This window comes from Oncorhynchus tshawytscha, linkage group LG32, assembly GCF_018296145.1.
Source record: "Oncorhynchus tshawytscha isolate Ot180627B linkage group LG32, Otsh_v2.0, whole genome shotgun sequence".
NCBI lineage: Eukaryota > Metazoa > Chordata > Actinopteri > Salmoniformes > Salmonidae > Oncorhynchus > Oncorhynchus tshawytscha.
The window spans coordinates 11,662,479-11,689,035 of NC_056460.1; the positions used below are offsets into that span (position 1 = coordinate 11,662,479).

The following is a 26,557-nucleotide window of genomic DNA, read 5'->3' on the forward strand; positions in this document are numbered from 1 at the left end:
CAAGAGGCACTGAGTTTGAAGGTAGGCCTTGAAATATATCCACAGGTACTCCTCCAATTGACTCAAATTATGTCAATTAGCCTATCAGAAGCTTCTAAAGACATAATTTTCTGGAATATCCCAAGCTGTTTAAAGGCACAGTCAACTTAGTGTATGTAAACTTCTGAACCACTGGAATTGTGATACAGTGAATTATAAGTGAAATAATCTGTAAACAATTGTTGGAAAAATTAATTGTGTCATGCACAAAGTAGATGTCCTAACTGACTTGCCAACACTATAGTTTGTTAACAAGATATTTGTGGAGTGGTTGAAAAACGAGTTTTAATGACTCCAACATAAGTGTGTGTAAACTTCCGACTTCAACTGTCCATACAGTAGATAGAGAGAGCGTGCTAGAGAGCACTAGAGAGAGGGAGAGAGAGCTAGAGGGGGAGAGAGAGTTAGAGAGGAGAGAGAGCTAGAGGGGGAGAGCTAGAGGAGGAGCGCGAGAGCGAGCTAGAGCGATAGAGAGCGCAAGAGCGAGCTAGAGCGATAGAGAGCGCAAGAGCAAGCTAGAGTGAGAGAGCGCAAGAGCGAGCTAGAGTGAGAGAGCGCAAGAGCGAGCTAGAGCGCAAGAGCGCGCTAGAGCGAGAGAGCGAGATAACGAGAGAGCTAGAGAGTGCTAGAGAGAGCGAGAGCTAGAACTAGAGAGAGCCAGAGCTAGAGAGAGAGCTAGAGAGAGAGCTAGAGCGAGAGCTAGAGCGAGAGCTAGAGAGGGAGCTAGAGCGAGAGCTAGAGAGCTAGAGAGAGAGCTAGAGCTAGAGAGAGAGCTAGAGAGAGAGCTAGAGCTAGAGCTAGAGAGGGAGCTAGAGCGAGAGAGAGAGCTAGAGAGAGAGCTAGAGCTAGAGCTAGAGAGAGCTAGAGCTAGAGAGCTGAGAGAGAGCCTGAGCTAGAGAGAGAGAGCTGAGAGAGAGAGCTAGAGAGAGAGAGAGCTAGAGCTAGAGAGAGAGAGAGCTAGAGCGAGAGCTAGAGCGAGAGAGCTAGAGAGAGAGAGCTAGAGAGAGAGAGCTAGAGCGAGAGGGAGCTAGAGCGAGAGGGAGCTAGAGCGAGAGGGAGCTAGAGCGAGAGAGCTAGAGAGCTAGAGAGCTAGAGCGAGAGAGAGCTAGAGAGAGGAGCTAGAGCGAGAGGGAGCTAGAGCGAGAGGGAGCTAGAGAGAGAGAGCTAGAGCTAGAGAGAGAGCTAGAGCGAGAGAGCTAGAGAGAGAGCTAGAGCGAGAGGGAGCTAGAGCTAGAGAGAGAGCTAGAGCGAGAGAGAGCTAGAGCGAGAGAGCTAGAGAGAGGGAGCTAGAGCGAGAGCTAGAGAGGGAGCTAGAGCGAGAGAGAGCTAGAGCGAGAGGGAGCTAGAGCGAGAGCTAGAGCGAGAGAGAGCTAGAGAGAGGGAGCTAGAGAGAGCGAGAGAGAGCTAGAGCGAGAGAGAGCTAGAGAGAGAGGGAGCTAGAGCCAGAGGAGAGAGCTAGAGAGAGGGAGCTAGAGCCTAGAGAGAGAGAGCTAGAGCGAGAGAGAGCTAGAGAGAAGGAGCTAGAGAGAGAGCTAGAGCGAGAGAGAGCTAGAGCGAGAGAGAGCTAGAGCGAGAGAGAGCTGAGAGAGAGCTAGAGCTAGAGAGAGGGAGCTAGAGCGAGAGGGAGCTGAGAGAGAGCTAGAGCGAGAGGGAGCTAGAGAGAGAGAGCTAGAGCGAGAGAGCTAGAGAGAGAGCTAGAGCTAGAGCGAGAGAGAGCTAGAGCGAGAGAGAGCTAGAGCGAGAGAGAGCTAGAGCGAGAGAGAGCTAGAGCGAGAGCTAGAGCGAGAGAGAGCTAGAGCGAGAGAGAGCTAGAGCGAGAGAGAGCTAGAGCGAGAGGGAGCTAGAGCGAGAGAGAGCTAGAGCGAGAGGGAGCTAGAGCGAGAGAGGCTAGCATGCACAAGGATTCCATCAAACCCACATTAGATGCATGCAGACTCAGACATAACACATACTGTGTATATGCAAACTATTCAACTCCACTTTCGAATCAAGGAAATTCTTAGTGATACATAACTCAACTGTGGACATGGAGCCTTAATGCAACATACAAGAGTAGCACGAAACAGCACAGATGATAAAACAAAACTTCAGGGAGAGAGAAATCAATGCAGACCCTATGCGGCCTTACCTCATCTAAACTGAGGTTTTAGGGGGAGAAGAGGAACTTATTAAAAAGTATCTTGGGATGTCCCTGATTGCCTTTCCATTTCCTCAGCGTCTAAAGTAGAGTTAAACATCATGTAGCCCCCTGATTGGCCTTAATAGAAACCAGTTGTCTCAGTCACACCAGTTGTCTCAACAGCCCTCCCCCTTCCTTCAAGTTTGCATCTCAAATGACACCCTATTCCCGACATAGGGTTCTGGTCAAAAGTAGTGCACTATGGACCCTGGTCAAAAGTAGTGCACTATATAGGGAATATGGTGCCATTTGTGACGCAACCCATCAGCCATACTCACAGAGGACCTCCATCTCAGGGTTAATGTGCATCTCTGCACCACATGCAGCCATGTCTTCCAATCACAGTCCCAGTCGAAGCACCACAGAACAAACTATTCCGACGTGGAAGTAAAAAAAAATCCCAAATAAAATTCCCAACTGCTTCCCAAACCTAAACTCTTCACGGTGACAGCTGGGAGTGCCTGGGAGCGACTGGGATCTAATGTACAGTTTCTGTAACGCTCCCTCTTCCCGATGTTCCCAACTCGGCGTTCCTTACCCGGAGCCTCAAGACTGAACAATAAACAGAGCTCCACCGATCGGATTGCGCTTCCGGGGGAATCCCTGCCCCTAATTCCAGCTGGAATTCTAGGGGGAGCCGGATGACTCAGCGTGGAATGGAGGAGAAGAAAGAGAGGAAGACGGGACCCTGATTACATACTTTCTCTCTGTGCGGTCGTTCCAGAAAACTTCCCAGAGTTATGATGATAATTATCCTTAATAGAAACTTTGCCATGTGCTGAACTGGGAGAGACTGAGAGCTTATCAGTGTTACAGTAAATGAACACCAAAAGATCTAGTCGTAACGTAAGTAGTCAACGGTTTTCCCCCAATTATACCTTTACTGTAAGTTGGATGATTTAAATGGTGTATCCTGTTCCTAAAAGATATGTCAGTACAGTCCAGAAAGGGAGAATAGGACTAACCGTAGACATGTGTACTACTGTACAACACCACATACTGTCAGAGACAGTACCGTTGCCCTTTCCCCTACATCTTCAGCTACTCTTGCTTGTTCCGTCTTCTGAATAATGAATAATCAAAACCAAAAATATATTTAATTCATAATTATGTATTTTCTCATGATATTTGAATAGCAATATACAAATATTTTGTATTTTATATTAACAAACCTTTTTATTCATTCATGTCTCATCACTGAGACAAAGCTCCAACGCTTCGCACATCGTGAAGGTGAAAGTTCACACAGAGTTCCTCGGAGCTGAGCTACTTTAGCTAAATTGACAAAGCTAGCTACTTCCACCGGATAATGACTCCCAATGTAGCGGTGTTAGCTGTGTTTAGGCAATAGAGGACTCCATGGAGGTGAGAAGCCAGTCAGGCAAGAAAGCAGTGTGTGTGTGCACGCGCGTGCGTGTTTGTGTGCGTGCTAACCCAGTGTTGTTTGATCTAAGGCTGTTCAGAGGGGATTAGGGTTTAAGTCTAGTCATATTACCCTTGTCAAACACACCTACAGGCACTGTGCCGTGCGTCAATGGGTGCGATGATGACTCCATTATGAAGAGTGGTCTCATTCACCTCAATGTAAAGTGAGCATCAGCTAGGATCAGCTAAGCAGTTGCCGCAGCTATAATCAGCATGGGGCCCCAGCCTGTGCAACTGGACACCATTTTGTGTCAAAGGCCCTACAGTACTTGCATTTTGTCCTGAGGAAATTTATTGAATGACAGGTCAAAATCACGTAAACCTGGGAGGGGCCTATACGACCAAATCGATGAGGTCTGCCAGTGAGACATTTAATTAACATGGAATCATGTCTTTATAAAAAATATATGATTGAAGATGAATTAACAATTGATCATAAAAAGTAACCGTCTTCCTCTTCTATTGAACATCTAAGGGTCAATAACTCCCTGCAGTACTGTGTCTCTAACCCCCAAATAGAATCACAGAACATTAACGCCGTTCTAGTAATTCTATTTCTATGGTGACTGATTACTATTATTTAGGTACCTCCTTAGGAGAGGTCCAGCAGGGAGAGGGGGTGTACTGACCCCACACAAACCCTGCCCTGCCTCCCATCTGCCCACTGCCCGGCCTAGCAGATGGCACAACAGTGGTACGTATGGCCATCTGTCCAGTGCCCCCTCACAATTCGTGTGCACTCACTGAATCTTTGGCCACACAGCAACAACTGTTGGTTGCGAGGCACTGCCCTCGACAAAGACCTGTACATGACGTCAATATCTGGGAACCTCATATTGTTATGGTGAAAGAGAGAGTTTAATTACAGCAAAACACCATTATCATTCCAAACATGGCCCTTATCAGCCAGGGATGAGGAAAACACCATTATCATTCCAAACATGGCCCTTATCAGCCAGGGATGAGGAAAACCCCATTATCATTCCAAACATGGGCCTTATCAGCCAGGGATGAGGAAAACACCATTATCATTCCAAACATGGCCCTTATTGAGGAAAACCTCATTAAATTCCAAACATGGCCCTTATCAGCCAGGGATGAGGAAAACCTCATTATCATTCCAAACATGGCCCTTATCAGCCAGGGATGAGGAAAACCTCATTATCATTCCAAACATGGCCCTTATCAGCCAGGGATGAGGAAAACACCATTATCATTCCAAACATGGCCCTTATCAGCCATGGATGAGGAAACCCCCATTATCATTCCAAACATGGCCCTTATCAGCCAGGGATGAGGAAAACCTCATTATCATTCCAAACATGGCCCTTATCAGCCAGGGATGAGGAAAACCTCATTATCATTCCAAACATGGCCCTTATCAGCCAGGGATGAGGAAAACCTCATTAGCAGAGTGTGTTGAGGCACTGACAAAGTGGACCTTCTCTTTGTTAACCAGCTGTACAGTTGGCAAAACTGAGAAATAGTGAGCTCATCCTGGTCAGCCCGTAGCAGCTGTGTGCAGTCTATAAGCAGGACCAGACAGGACCAGACAGGACCAGACAGACACCTCTTCAAGATAAACCAGAATAAACCAGATAAAAGACTGTGGTAGAGTCAGGGGAGGGTCCAGACACTGGTAGTGATGATAGTCGTTGGCTGGTGGTCAGGAAAAGGTCCTGGCCCTACCTATTTTGTACGGTCGTGACTAGTGTCAGGCCAGCTTGACCAGCATTCAGAGAACTCACTAAGGAAGAAAAGGGTGGGGACTGGGAGATAGCAGCTCAGGGAGACTGGAAATAGGAGGAAGGGGGAACTGGAGTTGCTTTAGTGGAGTGTGTGCGTATGTGTGTGCTGCATGGGAACCTTGTTTAACCCCTGACTTCCACCAGGCGGAGCAGAGTAAACAGAAGCTTCCGGAAACCTTATCTGGGGGACCCTGTCCGGTTTCCACTTCACTCAGCTCAGCTCTCCCTCAGTGGAAGCGCTCAATACACACAGACAGACACAGGCTTTCCACTGACCCAGTCAGAGTCCACAGCCTCCAAAAACACTTTAAATCACATCAGGGATAAATCCCACATGACACAACCAGACACATTCATTCAGTTTTAGTGAGATACAGAACAATGTGTGAGTGAGAGAAGAGAAAGGGGGGAGAGAAATGAAAGAAACAGAGTGGATAAGAGAACAAGAGATGTACTTCGAGATGCACCTTTAAGTACTGTCTATATGCCCTCAGCAACGTCCTGTATAAGATGCAATCAGTACCTGCAAGCCAGGTCCCACAGCCATCTCCCCTAAACCAAACCCTACACTCCACATGTGATACTGCACCTCCTGCTGGCCACTCTGAGCTCTGCACCCACAGACATGATTATGAGCTAACACCGCTTGTCGTCAGGGGAGCTGAAAGTGAGCGGCCGACACTGCAGTCTAATGACCTCACTCTGTAGTTTTCCTAGCCCGCTAACGCTAACCCTGAGAGGTTTGGAACCTGTAAACAGTTTAAGATGAGCCACGATGATATGCTCTAGCAGACGGCCTCCTCTACTCAATTCAAGGGCTTCATTGGCATAGGAAACGCATGTCGTCGTTGCCAAAGCAAGTGAAGTAGATAATAAACAAAAGTGAAATAAACAAAAAATGAACAGTAAACATTGCACTCACAAAAGTTCCAAAAGAATAAAGACATTTCTACTCGCTCTTTCTACTCACTCTCATAATGACACAGCAGGTCACGCTGAGTGCAATTAAACTGGGAGACGCCTGACCACTGTCTGAGGTGGTGTGTGTGTGTGCGTACATGCATGTGTGTGTGAGTGTGTCATAGTCCTCCCTTGCCATCAAGTCCCTGCTTGTTAGCTGTGTAAAAGCTACATGCACACCAGCCCAAACCCTGCAGCGCTCCCTTCTCCCCTAAGGTGTTGCCCCATTCCTAGTCCTGTCCACAAACTGAAAACAAATGTGACTCCAGAGTAAACATGTGTTAAAGACCCAATAAGCATCATCTCCAGGTCACTATCTGCCGGGTTAAAATGAGTGGGGCCTCCTTTCTCTCCTCGTACCATAGCGAGCGAGAGAAGAGAGGCATCTCTTGCTATGATGGATACCAGGGGCGTATCTTGTTGCAACATTTCTTTTAAAACGGAAACAAACAAGGGGCCTACCTGAATTTGTCCAAATAGAAACTCTAGTTTTGCTCTGTTCGCTTCCGTTTGGTTCTTAAACGGTAAACGGTTTCCGTAATGAATGCACCACAGTGCCCTGCTGTCAAGAGATGCTTTAATCACAACGACCTTACCTGAGATACCGATCGGAGTGCTTCAACTAAAGACTAAGACGCCGGAGTAGGTTTAAATCACATGGCGCTGTAGGTCATTCAGGCTCCACATATGTGACACAGCATGGAAAGACATGGGGAAGGGGAAACGGAATACAGTACTTTAGAATCCTAGGGAATTAGTACAAAGTTTCTTACTTTGGGAATGTTTACACTCGATTTCACAGTACAGGCCCAGTGTGTGTGTGTGTGTGTGTGTGTGTGTGTGTGTGTGTGTGTGTGTGTGTGTGTGTGTGTGTGTGTGTGTGTGTGTGTGTGTGTGTGCGCGAGCGTTAGCCAGATGGGAATGGCTGCCCCCCTAATGCCCTAACCTTTCCTCCTGGGGGTCCACTGCTAATCATGTTAATCAGCCTGGGATCTCCCCACCCTTCTGGCTCTCTGTGTGCGGAGGGAATCTCTGTAGAAAAGGGGATAATGGGGCCCTCATCTGGTGTGACGCTGCAGAAGGTCACATGGGGGTACAAGGGTGTAGGGGACCGGGACCGGCAACACACAGGCAGGCCACCAGAGGAGAATGACGGGGCATGGTTGAGAACAGTGAGAGGACTGTGTCACGGAACAAACAAACTCCTTCGTCACAACTTTGTTGATCAACCAAACATGTCAGTTCAGGGCCAATGAGACACTGAGGATTTATACAAACAAATTCAATGCTGGGTTAGAGGGCTTGAAGTGTCAGAACTGATGGCATAACCAACCACCCCCCAGGACAGAGTGGTCGAATTGAATCTCAATGGGAATTCCTGTCTGTATTGTTACAGTATAATATAACAGTCATCTACAGTATAATGGACCTCTGGTTGTAGCAAGGTCAAAGGGCGGCAGCCTAGTGGTTAGAGCGTAACTGAAAGGTTGCTAGATCGAATCCCCGAGCTGACAAAGGTAAAAAAATATCTGTCCTTCTGCCCCTGAACAAGACAGTTAACCCACTGTTCCCAGGTCGTCATTGTAAACAAGAATTTGTTCTTAACTGACTTGCCTAGTTAAATAAATGTTATACCGAGGCAAATCATAAACCTGTCAATCTACAGTGAAGTTCAACGTAGACGTGTGAATGGGAGCAACACTGATTCGGCCTCCGGGTGGCGCAGTGGTTAAGGGCGCTGTACTGCAGCACCAGCTGTGCCACCAGAGACTCTGGGTTCGCGACCGGGAGGTCCGTGGGGTGACACACAATTGGCCTAGCGTCATCTGGGTTAGGGAGGGGTTGGCCGGTAGGGATATCCTTGTCTCATCGTGCACCAGCGACTCCTGTGGCGGGCCGGGCTCAGTGCGCGCTAACCAAGGTTGCCAGGTGCACGAAATTGGGGAGAAAAAGGGGGTAAAAAAAAACAAAAAACAGATTCAATTAAAGAGTCTTCCAATTTTTTCTTTGTTGATATTTAAAGCCACCTACACTGTTTTTTTTTTGTGTGTGAATTTTAGCCCTTTTTCTCCCCAATTTCATGGTGTCCAATTGTTAGTAGCTACTATCTTGTCTCATCGCTACAACTCCCGTACGGGCTCGGGAGAGACGAAGGCTGAATGTCATGCGTCCTCCGATACACAACCCAACCAAGCCGCAATGCTTCTTAACACAGCTCGCATTCAACCCGGAAGCCAGCCGCACCAATGTGTCGGAGGAAACACCGTGCACCCGGCAACCTTGGTTAGCGCGCACTGAGCCCGCCACAGGAGTCGCTGGTGCGCGATGAGACAAGGATATCCCTAACCCAGACGACGCTAGGCCAATTGTGCGTCTCCCCACGGACCTCCCGGTCGCGGCCGGTTACGACAGAGCCTGGGAGCGAACCCAGAGTCTCTGGTGGCACAGCTGATGCTGTAGTACAGCGCCCTTAACCACTGCGCCACCCGGGAGGCAGAGACTGACATTTTGATCCTAGAAATGGACTAAAAATGTATCCAGGTGTGTGATCTCACCACAATAGAGTACAACTGTCTGGAAGGGCCACTGACTCTGATCCCATGACCCAGGCTGAGAGAGGAAGAGAGGCGCGGTCAGGACGAGGGGAAACAATCGTCCTGACGGACAGCACACGGAAGGAAGGAAGCCCGGGAAACCAGAGTGTGTGTCTCTGATGTCATTACCCGTTTGAAAAACTGAATGGACAGGAAAACGGCTTATCACTCACAAAAACACTGCGCAGAGTAACTTGGAAAACATCACACGAGGCACGGAGTCAACAATCTGTACGCCAATGTAAAGAGTTTCACATCCACCAGTATCTAGGTGATATCTTGTCATGAAAGAGAATCAATATCACTTTTAAGTCACTTGTGAAACCATCACATCGATCACTCATCGTCACCTATTGAAATGAATTAGGGTCTACTTGTGTGTTATGTTGGAGCCAACTTCTCCTACTTGACACAAAATCTGATGGAAACAACCCACTAGCAGTCCACTACAGTGCTGTGTTGTTCACGTTTCTGCTCCACTGACGCCATCTCCCCTCATTGACAGACGGAGCAGGGGTCAGAGTCACTCAGTCAGTCAGGGTGGGCCCCGGCCTCAGGCCCTCCAGGCAGGTCACCCTTCATTGAGAGCCCTAATAAGGCCCTCTCCCTCTGGGCAAATAACGAGCCCAGACCTCCGTGGCCTGAGTAGGAACCAGACTACAAGACTCCCAGCTCCAGAGCAGGAAAGAAAACACTCACTCGCTCTCTCTATCGTCCCATCAAATCTGAGCTCTTAATATTGGAACATAGCCGACAAACTCGTACCGAATGATAAAGTATGTTCATTTATACCAATACTGTTCCAATCCACGAACACCTAATGCTAAAATGGTCTGTGTCCACAGGGGAAAAAGCCTACAGAATTATAGCTAATTAAAGGCCAAGTAAGCCATGAAATACTTGGCAATGTCACTAATAGCGACACTGGAACATACTGGCTTATTAAATACTGAAAGCCGTGAGTCATTTGATAACTGCGGAGTTGGAGTTTGAGGAAGCGAACGAGCAAAAAGTAGAATGCTTTTCTGCATGTGGCTGTGTCCAAAATGGCACCCTATTCCCTATGGCACTAGCTTTGACTAGAGCCATAGCGCCAATATATAGGGAATAGGGTACCATCTGGGATGCAGAATGTGTGCCTTTGTCCACCTGATAAACAAAAACCAACGCGTCTAGCAGCTGCAGTTTCCCTGCAGCTGGCCCCATGCTGTGGGCTCCCTCAGTCTCAGGTCTGAAACGTTGTCAAAACGTTATTTATACATTCTCTAAAACGCTCTCTAAACATGGCGTGAATGCTGTCTAAAGACTGTAAATGCTGACACATTAGGTCATATTTGGCTCCGGGTTTTATCCCTCAGTTTACAGGAATCTAACTTGGCTCGTGTCGGACGCCCCTTCTGGGGGCCTGAGACACGCTCAATCTGCAGAGGGAGGAAAGAAAAGGAGTGTCTGTGCGTGTGTTGTTAGAAAGAGAGAGGAGGAAAGAAGAGGAGTGTCTGTGTGTGTGTGTTGTTAGAAAGAGAGAGGAGGAAAGAAGAGGAGTGTCTGTGTGTGTGTTGTTAGAAAGAGAGAGGAGGAAAGAAGAGGAGTGTCTGTGTGTGTGTTGTTAGAAAGAGAGAAGGAAAAAGAAGAGGAGTGTCTGTGTGTGTGTTGTCAGAAAGAGAGAGGAGGGAAGAAGAGGAGTGTCTGTGTGTGTTGTTGAAAGAAGAGGAGGAAAGAAGAGGAGTGTCTGTGTGTGTGTTGTTAGAAAGAGAGAGGAGGAAAGAAGAGGAGTGTCTGTGTGTGTGTTGTTAGAAAGAGAGAGGAGGAAAAGAAGAGGAGTTCTGTGTGTGTGTTGTCAGAAAGAGAGAGGAGGAAAGAAGAGGAGTGTGTGTGTGTCAGAAAGAGAGAGGAGGAAAGAAGAGGAGTTGTTAGAAAGAAAGAGAGGAGGAAAGAAGAGGAGTGTCTGTGTGTGTGTTGTCAGAAAGAGAGAGGAGGAAAGAAGAGGAGTGTCTGTGTGTGTGTTGTTAGAAAGAGAGAGGAGGGAAGAAGAGGAGTTCTGTGTGTGTGTGTGTTGTCAGAAAGAGAGAGGAGGAAAGAAGAGGAGAAAGGAGTGTCTGTGCGTGTGTTGTTAGAAAGAGAGAAAGAAGAGGAGTGTCTGTGTGTGTGTTGTCAGAAAGAGAGAGGAGGAAAGAAGAGGAGTGTCTGTGTGTGTTGTCAGAAAGAGAGAGGAGGGAAGAAGAGGAGAGAAAGAGAGAGGAGGAAAGAAGAGGAGTGTCTGTGTGTGTGTTGTTAGAAAGAGAGAGGAGGTGTGTGTTTGTCAGAAAGAAGAGGAGTGTCTGGGAAAAGAAGAGGAGGAGTGTCTGTGCGTGTGTTGTTAGAAAGAGGAGAAGAGGAGGAAAGAAGAGGAGGAGGAAAGTCTGTGTGTGTGTTGTTAGAAAGAGAGAGGAGGGAAGAAGAGGAGTGTCTGTGTGTGTGTTGTTAGAAAGAGAGAAGAGGAGGAAAAGAGAGAGGAGTTCTGTGCGTGTGTTGTCAGAAAGAGAGAGGAAGAGGAGTGTCTGTGTGTGTGTTGTCAGAAAGAGAGGAGGAAAGAAGAGGAGTGTCTGTGTGTGTGTGTTGTCAGAAAGAGAGAGAAGAGGAAAGAAGAGGAGTGTCTGTGTGTGTGTTGTTAGAAAGAGAGAGGAGGAAAGAAGAGGAGTTCTGTGTGTGTGTTGTCAGAAAGAGAGAGGAGGGAAGAAGAGGAGTGTCTGTGTGTGTGTTGTCAGAAAGAGAGAGGAGGAAAGAAGAGGAGTGTCTGTGTGTGTGTTGTTAGAAAGAGAGAGGAGGAAAGAAGAGGAGTTCTGTGTGTGTGTTGTCAGAAAGAGAGAGGAGGAAAGAAGAGGAGTTCTGTGTGTGTGTTGTCAGAAAGAGAGAGGAGGAAAGAAGAGGAGTTCTGTGTGTGTGTTGTCAGAAAGAGAGAGAAGGAAAGAAGAGGAGTTCTGTGCGTGTGTTGTCAGAAAGAGAGAGGAGGAAAGAAGAGGAGTTCTGTGTGTGTGTTGTCAGAAAGAGAGAGGAGGAAAGAAGAGGAGTGTCTGTGTGTGTGTTGTTAGAAAGAGAGAGGAGGAAAGAAGAGGAGTTCTGTGTGTGTGTTGTCAGAAAGAGAGAGGAGGAAAGAAGAGGAGTTCTGTGTGTGTCAGAAAGAGAGAGGAGGAAAGAAGAGGAGTGTGTGTTTGTCAGAAAGAGAGAGGAAGAAGAAAGAAAAAGGAGTGTCTGTGTGTGTGTTGTTAGAAAGAGAGAGAGGAAAGAAGAGGAGTTCTGTGTGTGTGTTGTCAGAAAGAGAGAGAGGAGGAAAGAAAAGGAGGAGTGTCTGTGTGTGTGTTGTCAGAAAGAGAGAGGAGGAAAGAAGAGGAGTTCTGTGTGTGTGTTGTCAGAAAGAGAGAGAAGGAAAGAAGAGAGAGTTCTGTGTGTGTGTTGTCAGAAAGAGAGAGAAGGAAAGAAGAGGAGTTCTGTGTGTGTGTTGTCAGAAAGAGAGAGGAGGAAAGAAGAGGAGTGTCTGTGTGTGTGTTGTCAGAAAGAGAGAGGAGGGAAAGAAGAGGAGTTCTGTGTGTGTGTTGTTAGAAAGAGGAGGGAAGAGGGAGGAAAAGAAGAGGAGTTCTGTGTGTGTGTTGTCAGAAAGAGAGAGAAGGAAAGAAGAGGAGTTCTGTGTGTGTGTTGTCAGAAAGAGAGAGAAGGAAAGAAGAGGAGTGTCTGTGTGTGTGTTGTTAGAAAGAGAGAGGAGGAAAGAAGAGGAGTTCTGTGTGTGTGTTGTCAGAAAGAGAGAGAAGGAAAGAAGAGGAGTTCTGTGCGTGTGTTGTCAGAAAGAGAGAGAAGGAAAGAGAGGGATAGACAAAGAAAGTGAAAAGCAAAGGAGAGCGAGTGGAACCCAAATGTGTCAGATGCTGCCGACTGCTAAAACACGCTGGTTTGCTTTAGGACAGGGATGAAGAGAACCATGTATACATTCGTCTTTTGCATATGTAGGAGAATAAAACAAAATATTGTTGTTATCTCACAGTCTACCAAGAGTGCATGAATTGAAGAACAAATTGGCTGAATATTTTTTGTACATGCAGCGATAGGGGACTGAGTTGAGAGGGAATTGAAGAACAACGCAGCTGAGCATTCATTGATCGGGGACTGAGACGCTGGGCTCCAGACAGAGCAGAGGGAGGGACAGGAGAGACAGGCCGTAGTGACAGACAGGCCCAGGCTGGGCTTTAATCAAACCGACCTCTCCTCTTGCAGGCCCACTCCGGGGACCCAGAGCGCTCCACTGTGTGTGTGATTACATCTTCCAGTCCCTCTGTGAGGTAGTAGAAGAGGGCAACTGGAGGGGGATGATGTGTTGTGGAAAATGTACTGTACCTCTGCCACTGGAGTTTTGAAAACGAAAAGTGTATCCAAAATGTGGATGCCTACACTACCGTGTACTGCGGAGGTATGTGCATATTGCCAATAGTCTTAAAAACTGTCTGTATCAGACTGGAGGCACTCAGCCTCAGCGTTGGAGGCCACTCCTAGAAACAGGCCCCAGATCAGTGGAGTGAGCCCATTACTGCCTCCACGCCTCATTGGGCCTCTCTGCTTTAACACACCAAAGCTTCTGATCCGCAGCCTGTGTAATGCCAGAGGGAGCTCTAGCCCAGATCTCTCTCACACACACACACACACACACCAGATCCTATGATCGGTGGTTAGCAGCACACACAGCAGGCCCAAAGCCTCAAAACACTGCTTTACTCTCCCTTGTTTATACATGCATATACTGGTCATCTCCATAGAAACTTCACAGTGACACAATTGAAAGACAATGGAAAGTTGGGGCCTTCCTACAAACCCAAGCATCTCTATGGCTGTTTGTGTTCTCCCCTACTTGAAGCCCTTCACTCTGTTAGAGTGACTACATCCAGGATCACATGAGGACCCTAAGGAGTGAGAGGGTTCAGGAGAAGAAACCTAGGGTCAGAGGTTACTTACTGTCAGGGTTGGGGGACTTGGTGCGGTTGGGCGAGGAGCAGCGGATGGTGGTGACGATGGTGTTGTGGTGGGGGTTGGGGTGGTGCGGGTGGTGGACTGGTGCATGATGACCATGGTTCTCGTGGTTGTTCTTTCCATTCCCCGTTGTCTCGGGTGCTTTGGTGACGCTGATCCCTGGTGTGGTCCTAGCGGCCGGGCCGTCCCCCAGATTGGGGGGCTCGAACCTCCGGGCATGGCTGGGGGGCTCAGGGGTCCGGGCCCCTCCGCGAATCACCACATCCTGGGGTGTTTTAGCGAAGGTCACCTCCCGTTTGTGGCCCACCTCGGGCGTCTTGGAGTGGCCTAGGATCTCGGGTCGTTTCGTGCCGAATCGGAGGGAACCAGGGCTGGTTGGATCCACCTGCTTGGAGGAAATGTCGATGGAGAGCTCCGTGCGTCCCCGGGATATGGGTTCAGGAGGCTTGGAGCCGCCCCCTCCCATGATGGTCTTGGAGATGGAGCCGTTGTTGTTATTGCTGGCGCCCAGTTCACGGTAGTAGATGCTGGTGGGGGACATGACAGGGCGGTGGTTGGGGTTGCTGGGCGCCCGGCGGGAGCCTGGCGAGGAGTTGGCCGAGGTGTCCACATCCTCCACCTCAAACGACCTCTTTAGAGCTGCATGGAGGGTGAGATGAGACAGACACACTCAGTCAATGAGTCATCCATTCTTGACCATTTCTGACATTGCTGATAATCAGAGTGCACTTAGGGCCCGTTTCCTAAACAAACATTGCGGCTAGTCATGGACCAAACATATACGTCAGCAAATATATGAACAGTGTATTCTAGTTCCAGAGGAGCAACATGAACTGTTTCGACGTCCCTGGCATCATAGCAGCTCGAGGTTAGTGGGTAGAGAGAAGCTGGAAAAGCAATCTCGGCGACGTCACAAAGGAAAATGGCAGCAACAAGCAATTAAGCCAAGCTCAACTCATTTCACTAACTCGTTATTAGTGGTGCCAATCTGTCACTACATACGACTGCAGATGGCACTCTATACGTTTATATGGTGCCAGTTGTATGACACAGTGTGGTACTTACTGTATGTTATAAAATGTGATCCAATTTATACACCCACTTGCACAGCCTCAAATGGCCTTATACTTGCATGGCCTTATATTCTCTACATGCATTCTTTAATATTGTATGAGATATGGATGAGTTATGGAGGAGTAGTAGTGGTAGTAACTGATGCATAGCCTATATACAATGCATTAATACCAAATTAACAAAAAGGAGTCACGCTTTCCCCAGGTTACTGGTGGCTTTGTGAGAAAATCCCCAAAATAAGTTTCAACCAAAACATAAGGCTAGTTTGGCCTTGTAGGCATTGCCTCTTGGAAGTCAACTTGAATCCCATGGGGAACATGCTAAGCTAGTCACTGTGGTTACGAGCTGGTTATGACATCACAGTCACACACATCCATGTCCTCTCTGTACCACTCAACACAACTCCAAGCTAATGATCTGTTCTGTTATGGCCTAAAGAGTGTGTGTGTGTGTCTGTCTGAGGGGGTACTCAGTCCCTATCCCATTACCCTCTCCGTAAACCCAGTCAGAGCAGTGAAGGGACTCGGGGAGCTGGAGGCAATCACACCAAAGCCTTTCCTCAAAACATCAGTAACGGGCCTAATCTAATTTTACTGCTATAAACCTCTTCATTTTATGACAGCGATACTCTTTCTCCCCCTAAGACAAATCCTCTTCTTGCCAAACTTTAATTTAGCGTGCTGGAGGAAATGTCTTGCTCTTCTCTGACTGTCCAATGGCAATTGTCCAGTTCAAGAACCTTTTTATGGCCTCATAAGTGTCCATGATGTCTATATTCTGTTGTATGATTGGTGTTGCTAGCACCCCTTCCCTCTGTAGCTCTCTATTTAAAACACGCACTCCTGCTATGGCTACCTTACGTCTTTCCATTTTATTTGACTGATCTGCCTCTCCGTGTTCTTGCATTCCCTGCGCATTGAAAAGCTAGCTAACCAACGTTAGCATAGCAGCATTAGCAAACTGCTAAATCGCCCAACTGCACTTGAAGGGTCTCGCGTGTACATACTCTAGCTGTTAAATGCTCTTAACAACCCCCCCAAAACACCTTCTGAAAAGGTTAACTTAAACATTTATCTCCAATGACTAACTGTTATTCTCTCATGCTTCCTCCATTACGCTCTCGTGATTTGGGGAATATTGGCGTTAAATTCTACGAGTCTACGGGGCATTATTAAAAAAAACGTTTTAGTCCTCCATTTTAAGGATGGGTGTTGCTATGGCTGTTACTAAAAACACGTCCCATCTCCCAGATCTTCAATTAGAACGGGAGACCCAATCCCATATATAATACAGAAGACGGTTATAAGTTATTTCCATGTCCAAACCCCTTTGCCACTCTACTCCATCCCCCATAACCCCCCCTTTCCTCCCTATTGTGTTTTATGATTGTGCTGAACGATTCCAAGGTTCCGGCTACTTTCAACTCGGTCCAGGACAAGGACTTGACTGCCAAATCAGTCCGCTGCTTATTGCTTAGCAAACAGTGAGCTGGGAGGCCATTAGTGCATTCAGTGATCGGAAACGTTCCGAACGTTGCAGACAGAAATCGAATGAACAGAGCTGACACGATTCCCTATTCTATCCTTTCTACCATATACATTTCTATCTGAATGAGTTGCAATGAATGAGTTGCAATGCATAGAGAGACAGTTGGTATAAGCCTAACACTGATAGGACGTAAGTGTTACCATCAGGGAGAAACGGTACAATCTATGATTAAATGCTCAATGCTTAAAAACTTAGGACTTAAGTGTTATCATAACATCCAAGATGGCTGCATATGATTTAATATGACCTACAAATGCAACTTTCTCAACAGACACCATATGCCTCAGAATGACTTGGAAAGAGAGAGACATTACGGGAATTACTATAGCAAATAGGAACGTTCCGCGACTCAGTTCCACCATGCGGTTTCCCACGGTTTTCTATACACTCAGAGGTCACTCTTTCCAACGTCATTCCATTAGAAGACAGAGAAGAAGGATCACGTGCTTCCGAGGAAGCATCCAAGGATATCCCCATCGTGGATTTCACACGTGCTGGATTGACCTGGGACGATACCAGGCGGTAGGCCAGGCGGACGATACCAGGCGGTAGGCCAGGCGGACGATACCGTCTCACACCCCCCCCCAAGTGAAATGGCATTCCCTGACAATGAGCTGGAAATACAGAACGTCTCTGCGAAATCTCCTTAACAAACAGAGCCTACTTCTCTCTCTCCCTGTGTAGCCTACCTCTTGGTGTTCTGTGTCCCATAGTCTCCTGTGAGGGGATGACCATAACAGTAGCCATAGGGCCAGGCATTTTTCCTGACCAAGAACAAATCTGGGCCCATAGTCCAAGGCCTATAACTGGGCCAACAGAGTTTTTCCTGGCCAGATGTTGTGGTCAGAAAAACACACTAAGATGGAGGCTCTCTTCCCACCTGGCCTAAATAGTAGGGCCGGGTAGATACCAGCATCGCAAAAAAAAATGTCCATGGCAAAAATGAAAACACGAAGCAAACTCAACTCTTTGGTCCTTTAAAAAAAACAGCTATGTAAAATATTGTGCTGTAGCTTGGAAAATAAATGCATGTGACTCTGGATGACAACATAATGATGTTTGTTTTCTAACATTAGAACCTGTTTTCCTAAAGAAGTTAAATCTGCTTCGTGTTTTGTTTCCCTGCCACGACACTAACGAGTATCGCACTACTGGTATCGTCCTGGGCGATTTAAATAGAGGAAAAATACCCTGCTAGGCCCAGGTGTTAGCCTTGACTTCCTGTCCCTGTGTGCATCACTGGCGTTAGCTCATCTCCTCAAGGACACACAGAGTAATGGACAATAGATACTGTACAGCTCTGATGCAGCTAGAAAGAGATAGGCTTATGATAATTATACAGCTATCCAGGTACTTTTATCTAATGGTTTGAGTTAACACAGTCAGTGTGCATTTCACTGCTAGTGTACACCTGTTATTCACGAAGCATGTGACAAATAAAATTGGACTTTTATGGAGCTGGGAAATGTAATTATGCTCCAACCAAAACGAGCCATCAGAACCACAACGATTGTTTCCTGTTTACAGTCTCACGGTAGATATAGAAAGAGACCGACTTCCTGGTTGTGTTGGGTTCTGACTGAGGTCAGAAAGATCAAAGTCATCGCCGCATCCTGTTGTGGGGTTTAGTGAGGCGAGAGAGAGGGACCATATACTAAAACTGACTAAAAAGGTCAAGATGTGAGGTTGTGTTCTCTACGGTCCACTGTTGCACTACAGCTCATCCACATCAGCACACTATCCTACTAAACAAGGCCAACGGACATCATGGTGGAGTCCCAGGCCTTAATCAATACTCCTTCTCTGAGATGCTTTGTGAGTATGGGCCCTGAGCTCCATGGCAGGTCGCCTGAGTCCTGATGTGACCGGCTGGATCAGCTTCCTCAAAGAAATGGGTCTAGACGGGGGCCAGACGGCCTTCAGACCGGCCTCTTAGAACTGAAGAGTGAAGGGAGCTCTCCTGGGGACCGCAACTCTGAGGCCCAAATGCTAGAGTTTCATCTGTGTGTCTGTGTGTGTGTGTCTGTGTGTCTGTGTGTGTGTGTCTGTCTAGTCTAATTTATGTCTATTGGGCCGGATGTGCAAGTGTGTGTTTTGAGGGTTCTTTAGGGCAGAAAAGGCCAACTGTACTGTAGCAAATATATAATATTACACACTATCTATGGGATACTGGAGAAGATATTGCCGAATAATATTGCTGACCTTTCTCTGCTCATATAACACCATGGTATTAAGTCTGTAGTCAATGGTTGTCTCACTGAACAATCTCTTACATTCCCGACTCGCTCACTTCCTGATCCGTATCACATGACGGTGGAACTATGAGGACGCTGACAGTTACTGTAATACTGCCAGATTATGGTCTATGAAACATAAGAGGCATGATGATATAATGCTAGCATTTAAAACTGTGCAGTTTCAGACACACATATATATATACACATATATATATATATACACATATATATATATGCATATACCCATAAAACATATTATATACAGAATCAATATATACATCACCAAACATATATATACATCAACAGCGGTTCTGCCAGTGTCAACAGAAGCGGGCTACAACATTATGCAGCGGAATTATAATATCATAGAAATCTTTCAAAACCAAGTCTGACAAGGCAAGGCCATCGAATGACCGATAAAGTGACACAAATCCTCCCCCGATGATATTCCACTTGGATCAGTCCAAAGCTTAGCCACCGTTAATGTCAGGGTGTCAAATATACACTTCCTCATGTCTTCTCTGGACACGGTTGGGTTTATGCTGACACACAGTGTGACAAAGAGAGAGAGAGAAAGAGGAGCTCAAAGTGAATGCAGCTGTTGGTAGTTCAGTAGTGCTTAGCTCCATACCTTTCAGTCTGAACCCCTGGGTGCTTGGCAGGTAAGGCCTAGTTCAGTCCTTTGAACAAGCAACAGCCACAGGTTAACGACTAGAAAGCCTTCTGTACTGCAGGCCACTGCCACCCTGATTTACATCACTTGTTGACCACTGGCGCCGTTTCCAATGTTAGAAGTAGCAAGAGCGGATGGATTCCAGACAACACCTGCAGCTATTTCAAACTCCACCATAGCAAACAGACCCTGAGAGGATTATTCCCTATTTAGTTGACTCTCTATTGAGTTGATTCAATTCAATCAGAGAGCAATAATAGACCAAGGCTTATGAATTGATGGTGATCTCAGGTGCACTCAGAAATAAGAAATTCAAATCCATACCGACACACCAACATAAACCACACAATCTAAACACACACACACTGTCCACAAACAACAAGCCTCTGGAAAATCCCCACACTTCTAGTTTGAGACAGACATAACACAGACCAGACTGGATTTGCAAGTAAATGGCAGAGTAGTCCGACGTCAGCTGTGATTCAACAGCAGTGCGTGACCAATAGTGACGTTTCTACACGGCCAGAGATCAGATACCAGAGAGTATCAGATTCAAGCAGAATCCACTACTGCCTGAAAGGACAGGCTGAGTGACAGGGGGGCTGACACCATCCTGTTACCATGGCACTGATATGGTATTTTTCATCCATTTGATCACATAGTACTGCTAATGGAAAGTTAACAGCTCACTGTACCTAAACTGAGTTTACAAAAGAAAGTGGTGCACAAGCCCCCAAAGATGGTCATAAAAGTGCACGGACACTCCACCAAATATACAGAAACACATGCCACTTTAAAAGAGAGCCCAGGCAATAGAACACATGTTTACTTTACCTATTTTTTGGCAGGGTAACACACACACACACACACACACACACACACACACACACACACACACACTCTCGGTGGAATTTCCTCTCCCTGCCCAAACAGCGGCACACTCCCTCAGAACACATAATCACTCACTAAACAAAACTACCTGGACATAAACCTACAGATGTGGGAGATAGAGTCTGGTCTGTCCAATATGGAGAGATCACCACAATCCTTTCTGTCAAAGAACAAGGCGTTAACCCTCATGCCCTGACTGATATTGTTTTGAGCTTCACTGACTCAAAACTAGCTTCTGAAGCAGGACCACACATCCAGAAGTGACTAGCTTCTGAAGCAGGACCACACATCCAGAAGTGACTAGCTTCTGAAGCAGGACCACACATCCAGAAGTGACTAGCTTCTGAAGCAGGACCACACATCCAGAAGTGACTAGCTTCTGAAGCAGGACCACACATCCAGAAGTGACTAGCTTCTGAAGCAGGACCACACATCCAGAAGTGACTAGCTTCTGAAGCAGGACCACACATCCAGAAGTGACTAGCTTCTGAAGCAGGACCACACATCCAGAAGTGACTAGCTTCTGAAGCAGGACCACACATCCAGAAGTGACTAGCTTCTGAAGCAGGACCACACATCCAGAAGTGACTAGCTTCTGAAGCAGGACCACACATCCAGAAGTGACTAGCTTCTGAAGCAGGACCACACATCCAGAAGTGACTAGCTTCTGAAGCAGGACCACACATCCAGAAGTGACTAGCTTCTGAAGCAGGACCACACATCCAGAAGTGACTAGCTTCTGAAGCAGGACCACACATCCAGAAGTGTCATTCTAAGGGAGTGAATGCACATATACCGATCTGACCAAGAGAGCGAGAACTCAACGCTCATCAAGTTCTGGACTGTGTCCATGTGGCCCTAAAGAAATGAACAACACTGACATGTTTAACTGTGTTCAGTCACACATTCAGATTCTCAGATCTGACGGAGGAAACACACTTTCAGTTCAAAGTGTGTGGGTTTTGGTTTTTACAATCGTTGTGGGGATAAAAATAAGAAACCCGCACTCTGCTCTCGATAGTATCACTGCTCTTTAATAAGCTTTACGTATCGGCCTCCAGAGCCCTCACAGGGATAGTAAAACAAGGAAAACTCAGACAAATGGGTACATTTTGTCAAGACCACAAGGGATAAGGCTTTTTTTTTTAGATTCAGCGGTTAGGTTTAGGCTTACAATTAGGGTTAGAGTTAGGGTTAGGTTTAGGATTAAGGTTAGATTAAGGAATGGGGGTTAGGGCAGGGTTTCCCCAACTCGTTCCTTGGGACCCCAAGGGGTGCATGTTTTGTTTTATGCCCAAGCACTACACAGCTGATTCAAATAAATCAACTAATCATCTAGCTTTGATCATTTTAAATCAGCTGTTAAGTTAGGCCAAAACCCAAAATGTGCACCCCTTGGGGTCCGAGGACTGAGTTTGGGAAACGCTGGGTTAGGGAAAATAGGATTTTGAATGGGAATCAATTGTTTGTTCCCCACAAGGATAGCAAAACAAACGTGTGTGTGTGTGTGGCACCTGTCAGACCTCTCACAGCTGGAGGGAAGGACACACTCGGACCGGAGGAGGAAGAGGACAACAAAGGAAATCAATGCTAGCTTCACAGGACAGCTAGGAAAACAAAGGAGAGAGACAGAGGACACACTGAGGAGTTGTGAATGAATGGGGGTTTGATGCAGTGGCCAGATGTGAGGCTTTACTATGAGTCCCTTTAATGCTTTCAGCTGGAAGGTTTCCTGTGGTGGAGTAGCACTGTCAATACTGATGTTAAATAAAGGTAAATACAAAATATCCTAGTTACAAGGCGTTGGCCAAGTTCGAATCCCTGAGCTGACAAGGTACAAATCTGTAGTTCTGCCCCTGAACAAGGCAGTTAACCCACTGTTTCTAGGCCGTCATTGAAAATAAGAATTTGTTCTTAACTGACTTGCCTGGTTCAATATAGGTAAAATAAAAAAGAGACTGAGGGGGAACACATACCCAATGTGTGTACAAACAAACTCAAGAAACAAAAACAGAGTGAGAGAGACCAGTGCTGTTAAGTGAAAAAGGGTAGTGATTCAATTGTAAATTCGATCTCGAAATAGTAGTTTTGACATCAGTTATCGTCAGTCGTTAGTCACCGCTGACTGTCGATAGGAACGTCTGTGACAAATAAAAGAGGGTGATCAAAACAAGACAAACCTTCAAAGTCAGAGATAATTCCATCCAAGTGAGCAGTAACCTTGGAGTCAGACATCTTGCTGGTTTGATATCCAAGTAAACAGAATTCCCAAATCCCTTCCCAATCAAGGTAACGTTCCAGAGTCCCCCTATTGATTCTAAACAAATCCCAAATTAGGAGCCAGTGTAAAAAACCACAGTGCTGAGTAGTAGATGTGATCCAATCCAACAGCTTTCTTAAAGGAGCAACTTGTTTTTTTCTCTGCTTCCTCCTATGCCTGGCACTACATCGCAGCACTCAGTCTTCAGAGAGTGAAAAGCAAGCCCTCCTCTCCTCCCCTCAGAGAGAAACTCCCTCCCTTTATTTTTTGCATCTCCCTGCCTGCCGCCTCCCTCTCAACGAGGGGCGGCAGGGTAGCCTAGTGGTTAGAGTGTTGGACTAGTAACCGAAAGGTTCCAAGTTCAAATCCCCAAGCTGACAAGGTACAAATCTATCGTTCTGCCCCTGAACAGGCAGTTAACCCACTGTTCCTAGGCTGTCATTGTAAATAAGAATTTCATCTTAATAACTGACTTGCCTGGTTAATTTTTTTTTAAATATAAAAATGACTGTGTCTGTGTGTCAAGTCTGTAAAAAGACATGAGCCAACAGGGGAATTGTCACACAGCCACTTAATCAACTTCCTGGCTTCATCTAATCAACCAGAAAGCTCAGGCCCTCAAAAATGGCCTTCATAAAACTCAAGCCACTCATTCCCACTCCAATCGAGCTAACATGAACTAAGTACCTCAGTAGTTATTGATAAACATGTAATTCTGCCTCTCTAGCACTAATTAAAGAACACTCACTTCTCTGGTGCTTTCCTGACACAAAGTCTGACTGCATCTGCAATGGCACCCTTTTCCCTAAATAGGGTCAAAAAGGTATATGAGCCCTGGTCAAAAAGGTAGAGCACTATATGAGCCCTGGTCAAAAAGGTAATGCACTATAGGAGCCCTGGTCAAAAAGGTAGAGCACTATATGAGCCCTAGTCAAAAAGGTAGAGCACTATATGAGCCCTAGTCAAAAAGGTAGAGCACTATATGAGCCCTGGTCAAAAAGGTAGAGCACTATATGAGCCCTGGTCAAAAGGTAGAGCACTATATGAGCCCTGGTCAAAAAGGTAGAGCACTATATGAGCCCTGGTCAAAAAGGTAGAGCACTATATGAGCCCTGGTCAAAAAGGTAGAGCACTATATGAGCCCTGGTCAAAAAGGTAGAGCACTATATGAGCCCTGGTCAAAAGGTAGAGCACTATATGAGCCCTGGTCAAAAGGTAGAGCACTATATGAGCCCTGGGTCAAAAGCCCTGGTCAAAAAGGTAGAGCACTATAGGAGCCCTGGTCAAAAAGGTAGAGCACTATAAGAGCCCTGGTCAAAAAGGTAGAGCACTATATGAGCCCTGGTCAAAAAGGTAGAGCACTATATGAGCCCGGGTCAAAAAGGTAATGCACTATAGGAGCCCTGGTCAAAAAGTTAATGCACTATATGAGCCCTGGTCAAAAAGGTAATGCACTATATGAGCCCTGGTCAAAAAGGTAGTGCACTATATGAGCCCTGGTCAAAAAGGTAGTGCACTATATAGTATAGTCCAGGCTGCATCACATCAGGTCATGATAGGAGTCCCATAGGGAAAGGCACAATTGTCCCAGCGTGGTCCAGGTTTGGCCGGGGTAGGAAGTCATTGTAAATAAGAATTGACTTGCCTAGTTATATAAAAGGTTAAATAAAAAAATGTATATGTTTTTAGGGAACAGGGGTCCATTTCAGACTCATCCTTAGACTCACTACCTCTCTAATTAAAGAACACTCACTTCTCTGGAAGTGGGCCCACCTGGTGGCTGGCATCGCCTCACCCTAACAGCTACAGGTCAAGGAGCGGTCCTGCTGTGTTTTATTGTGTGTTCTGGTTCCTCTGTATGGCGAGTGTCTAGGGACCAGGGCCAGAGGCTGCCAGGTAGAGAGTGTGTGTGTGTATGTGTCCAAGGACTATGGAGTGTGTGTTTATGATATATACCAGTTATAGGACTGGAATACCTCTTCTAGACTGCTACCATGTTTTGTTTTTTTACCACTTGTGCTGTGTTGGAAAGGTTACAGTCTTCTATGGATTGTGTAGGCTGCCTCAGTGCTGAAAGCAACCATGGGTTGAGTCCGCCTCATAAGTACTCACATTGTGTGTATCACACATCCAGTAAAACCTGACAGCTGTGTATAGGCGTGTGGTGTGTGTGCCTGCGTGGATGTGTGCGCGTGCATCTGTGTTACATCCTCACTAACCCACGCCTGTGCATTCATGTACGTATCTTCGGTCAAACGTAGCAGTGTGTGGCCCCCTGGTACTCAGACTCAGTGGCAGTACTGTAAACCATATGCCACACAGCCCCAGTCCTCAATTAAACCTAAAAACACACAGTGCGAAATACACACCTCCCCAGCCAGCATATATTTATCTAAACACGCACGCAAACACACACGCACACGCAGATGATGGCTCCCTCCCAGGCATAGAGAGACGGATTTTCAAAACAACATCTGGAGCGCGTGTGTGTGTGTGTTTCAGTACCCCTGAAATAGCCCAGTAAACAGTGTTTGAAGGCTCAGGGCTAAACTGTAGAAAAATCCCCACCAAAACAATATAGCCGGGTTCTGGATAATGGCAGAGAGAGAGAGGAGACAGGAGAGCTGTGGTGTAGATGCATGTTGTTTGTGTAAAAGGGTGCCGGTTTGGGTCAGTACAATGTACTTATAGGATAGGCTGGTCTAGGACTCTTCACATATTCACACTTGTTACTTCACGTCATCTCGCTCCAGTATGATGTGGGTTAGCTTTGTCACTTACTGTGTGGGCCTCCTAATACTTCTCTGGTTCTACCTGCAGACCTGGTCGTAAGGGCAATTTCAAACGAATAGGAACACAACCACAGACGTTTATCATGAGGAAGTGACAAAACCAGTCGCCCCACATCAACTCCATTTATGAGTGTGTGTGTGTGCGTGCGAGAGGTTAGACAGTTCCTCTAAAATGTCACCTTTTAAAAACGGCATTGTCCTGACCTTTCAGTCCAGACAGCGTGGCAACAGTGCACTGATGACTGCTGATGGAATTAACAGAGCTAAATAAACGTGGCTTCAATAAAAATCTTGAGTAGAGAAACTACTCAATTAAATGGGATAATAACACACAGAGAAACAGACAGAGAGAGAGAGAGAGAGAGAGAGAGAGAGAGAGAGAGAGAGAGAGAGAGAGAGAGAGAGAGAGAGAACAAGGGCACGAGAGAACTGTCCAACTAGAACTTGTAAACACGCCAGGCCTCTTAGCCTGACTGGTAATTTTCACACTTTGCCCATCAGGCATAAAAAAAAAAAAACACACTGTGCGATGAAGTGTGCCTTTTCACAAGTCATGTTATGCTGCGTTTAGACGAGGGATGCAAAGAACATCATACCAGTCGTCATCAAATCACATTTTATTTGTCACAGGCGCCGAATACAACTGGTGTAGACTTTACTGTGAAACGCTTACAAGCCCTACCCTACAAGCAGAATTAACAAAAATAAAAAAATACCAAAAATAGTAACACAAGAGGAATAAAATACACAATGTAGCTATATACAGGGAGTACCAGTATCAGATCAATGTGCAGTAGTATGAGGTATTTGAGGTAGATATGTACATGAAGGCAGGGTAAAGTGACTAGGCATCAGGATAGATAATAATAAGGTATTTGAGGTAGATATGTACATGAAGGCAGGGTAAAGTGACTAGGCATCAGGATAGATAATAATAAGGTATTTGAGGTAGATATGTACATGAAGGCAGGGTAAAGTGACTAGGCATCAGGATAGATAATAATAAGGTATTTGAGGTAGATATGTACATGAAGGCAGGGTAAAGTGACTAGGCATCAGGATAGATAATAATAAGGTATTTGAGGTAGATATGTACATGAAGGCAGGGTAAAGTGACTAGGCATCAGGATAGATAATAATAAGGTATT

General features: G+C 46.3%; 1 protein-coding gene across 4 annotated transcripts in view; it reads right to left on the bottom strand.

Moving 5' to 3' along the window:
* Window positions 1–26,557, bottom strand: part of LOC112230290 (septin-9-like) — an 84,109-nt gene that overhangs the window by 34,269 nt on the left and 23,283 nt on the right. For 2 of the 4 annotated variants that reach the window (XM_042310827.1, XM_042310828.1), the window contains exon 2: window positions 13,920–14,573. In XM_042310827.1, coding sequence (XP_042166761.1) covers window positions 13,920–14,573 — 654 coding nt within the window. Of the gene's footprint in view, window positions 1–2,496; window positions 2,758–13,919; window positions 14,574–22,537; window positions 22,813–26,557 lie in introns of those variants that run through there. The other 2 variants (XM_042310826.1, XM_042310829.1) reach the window with 2 other exon arrangements.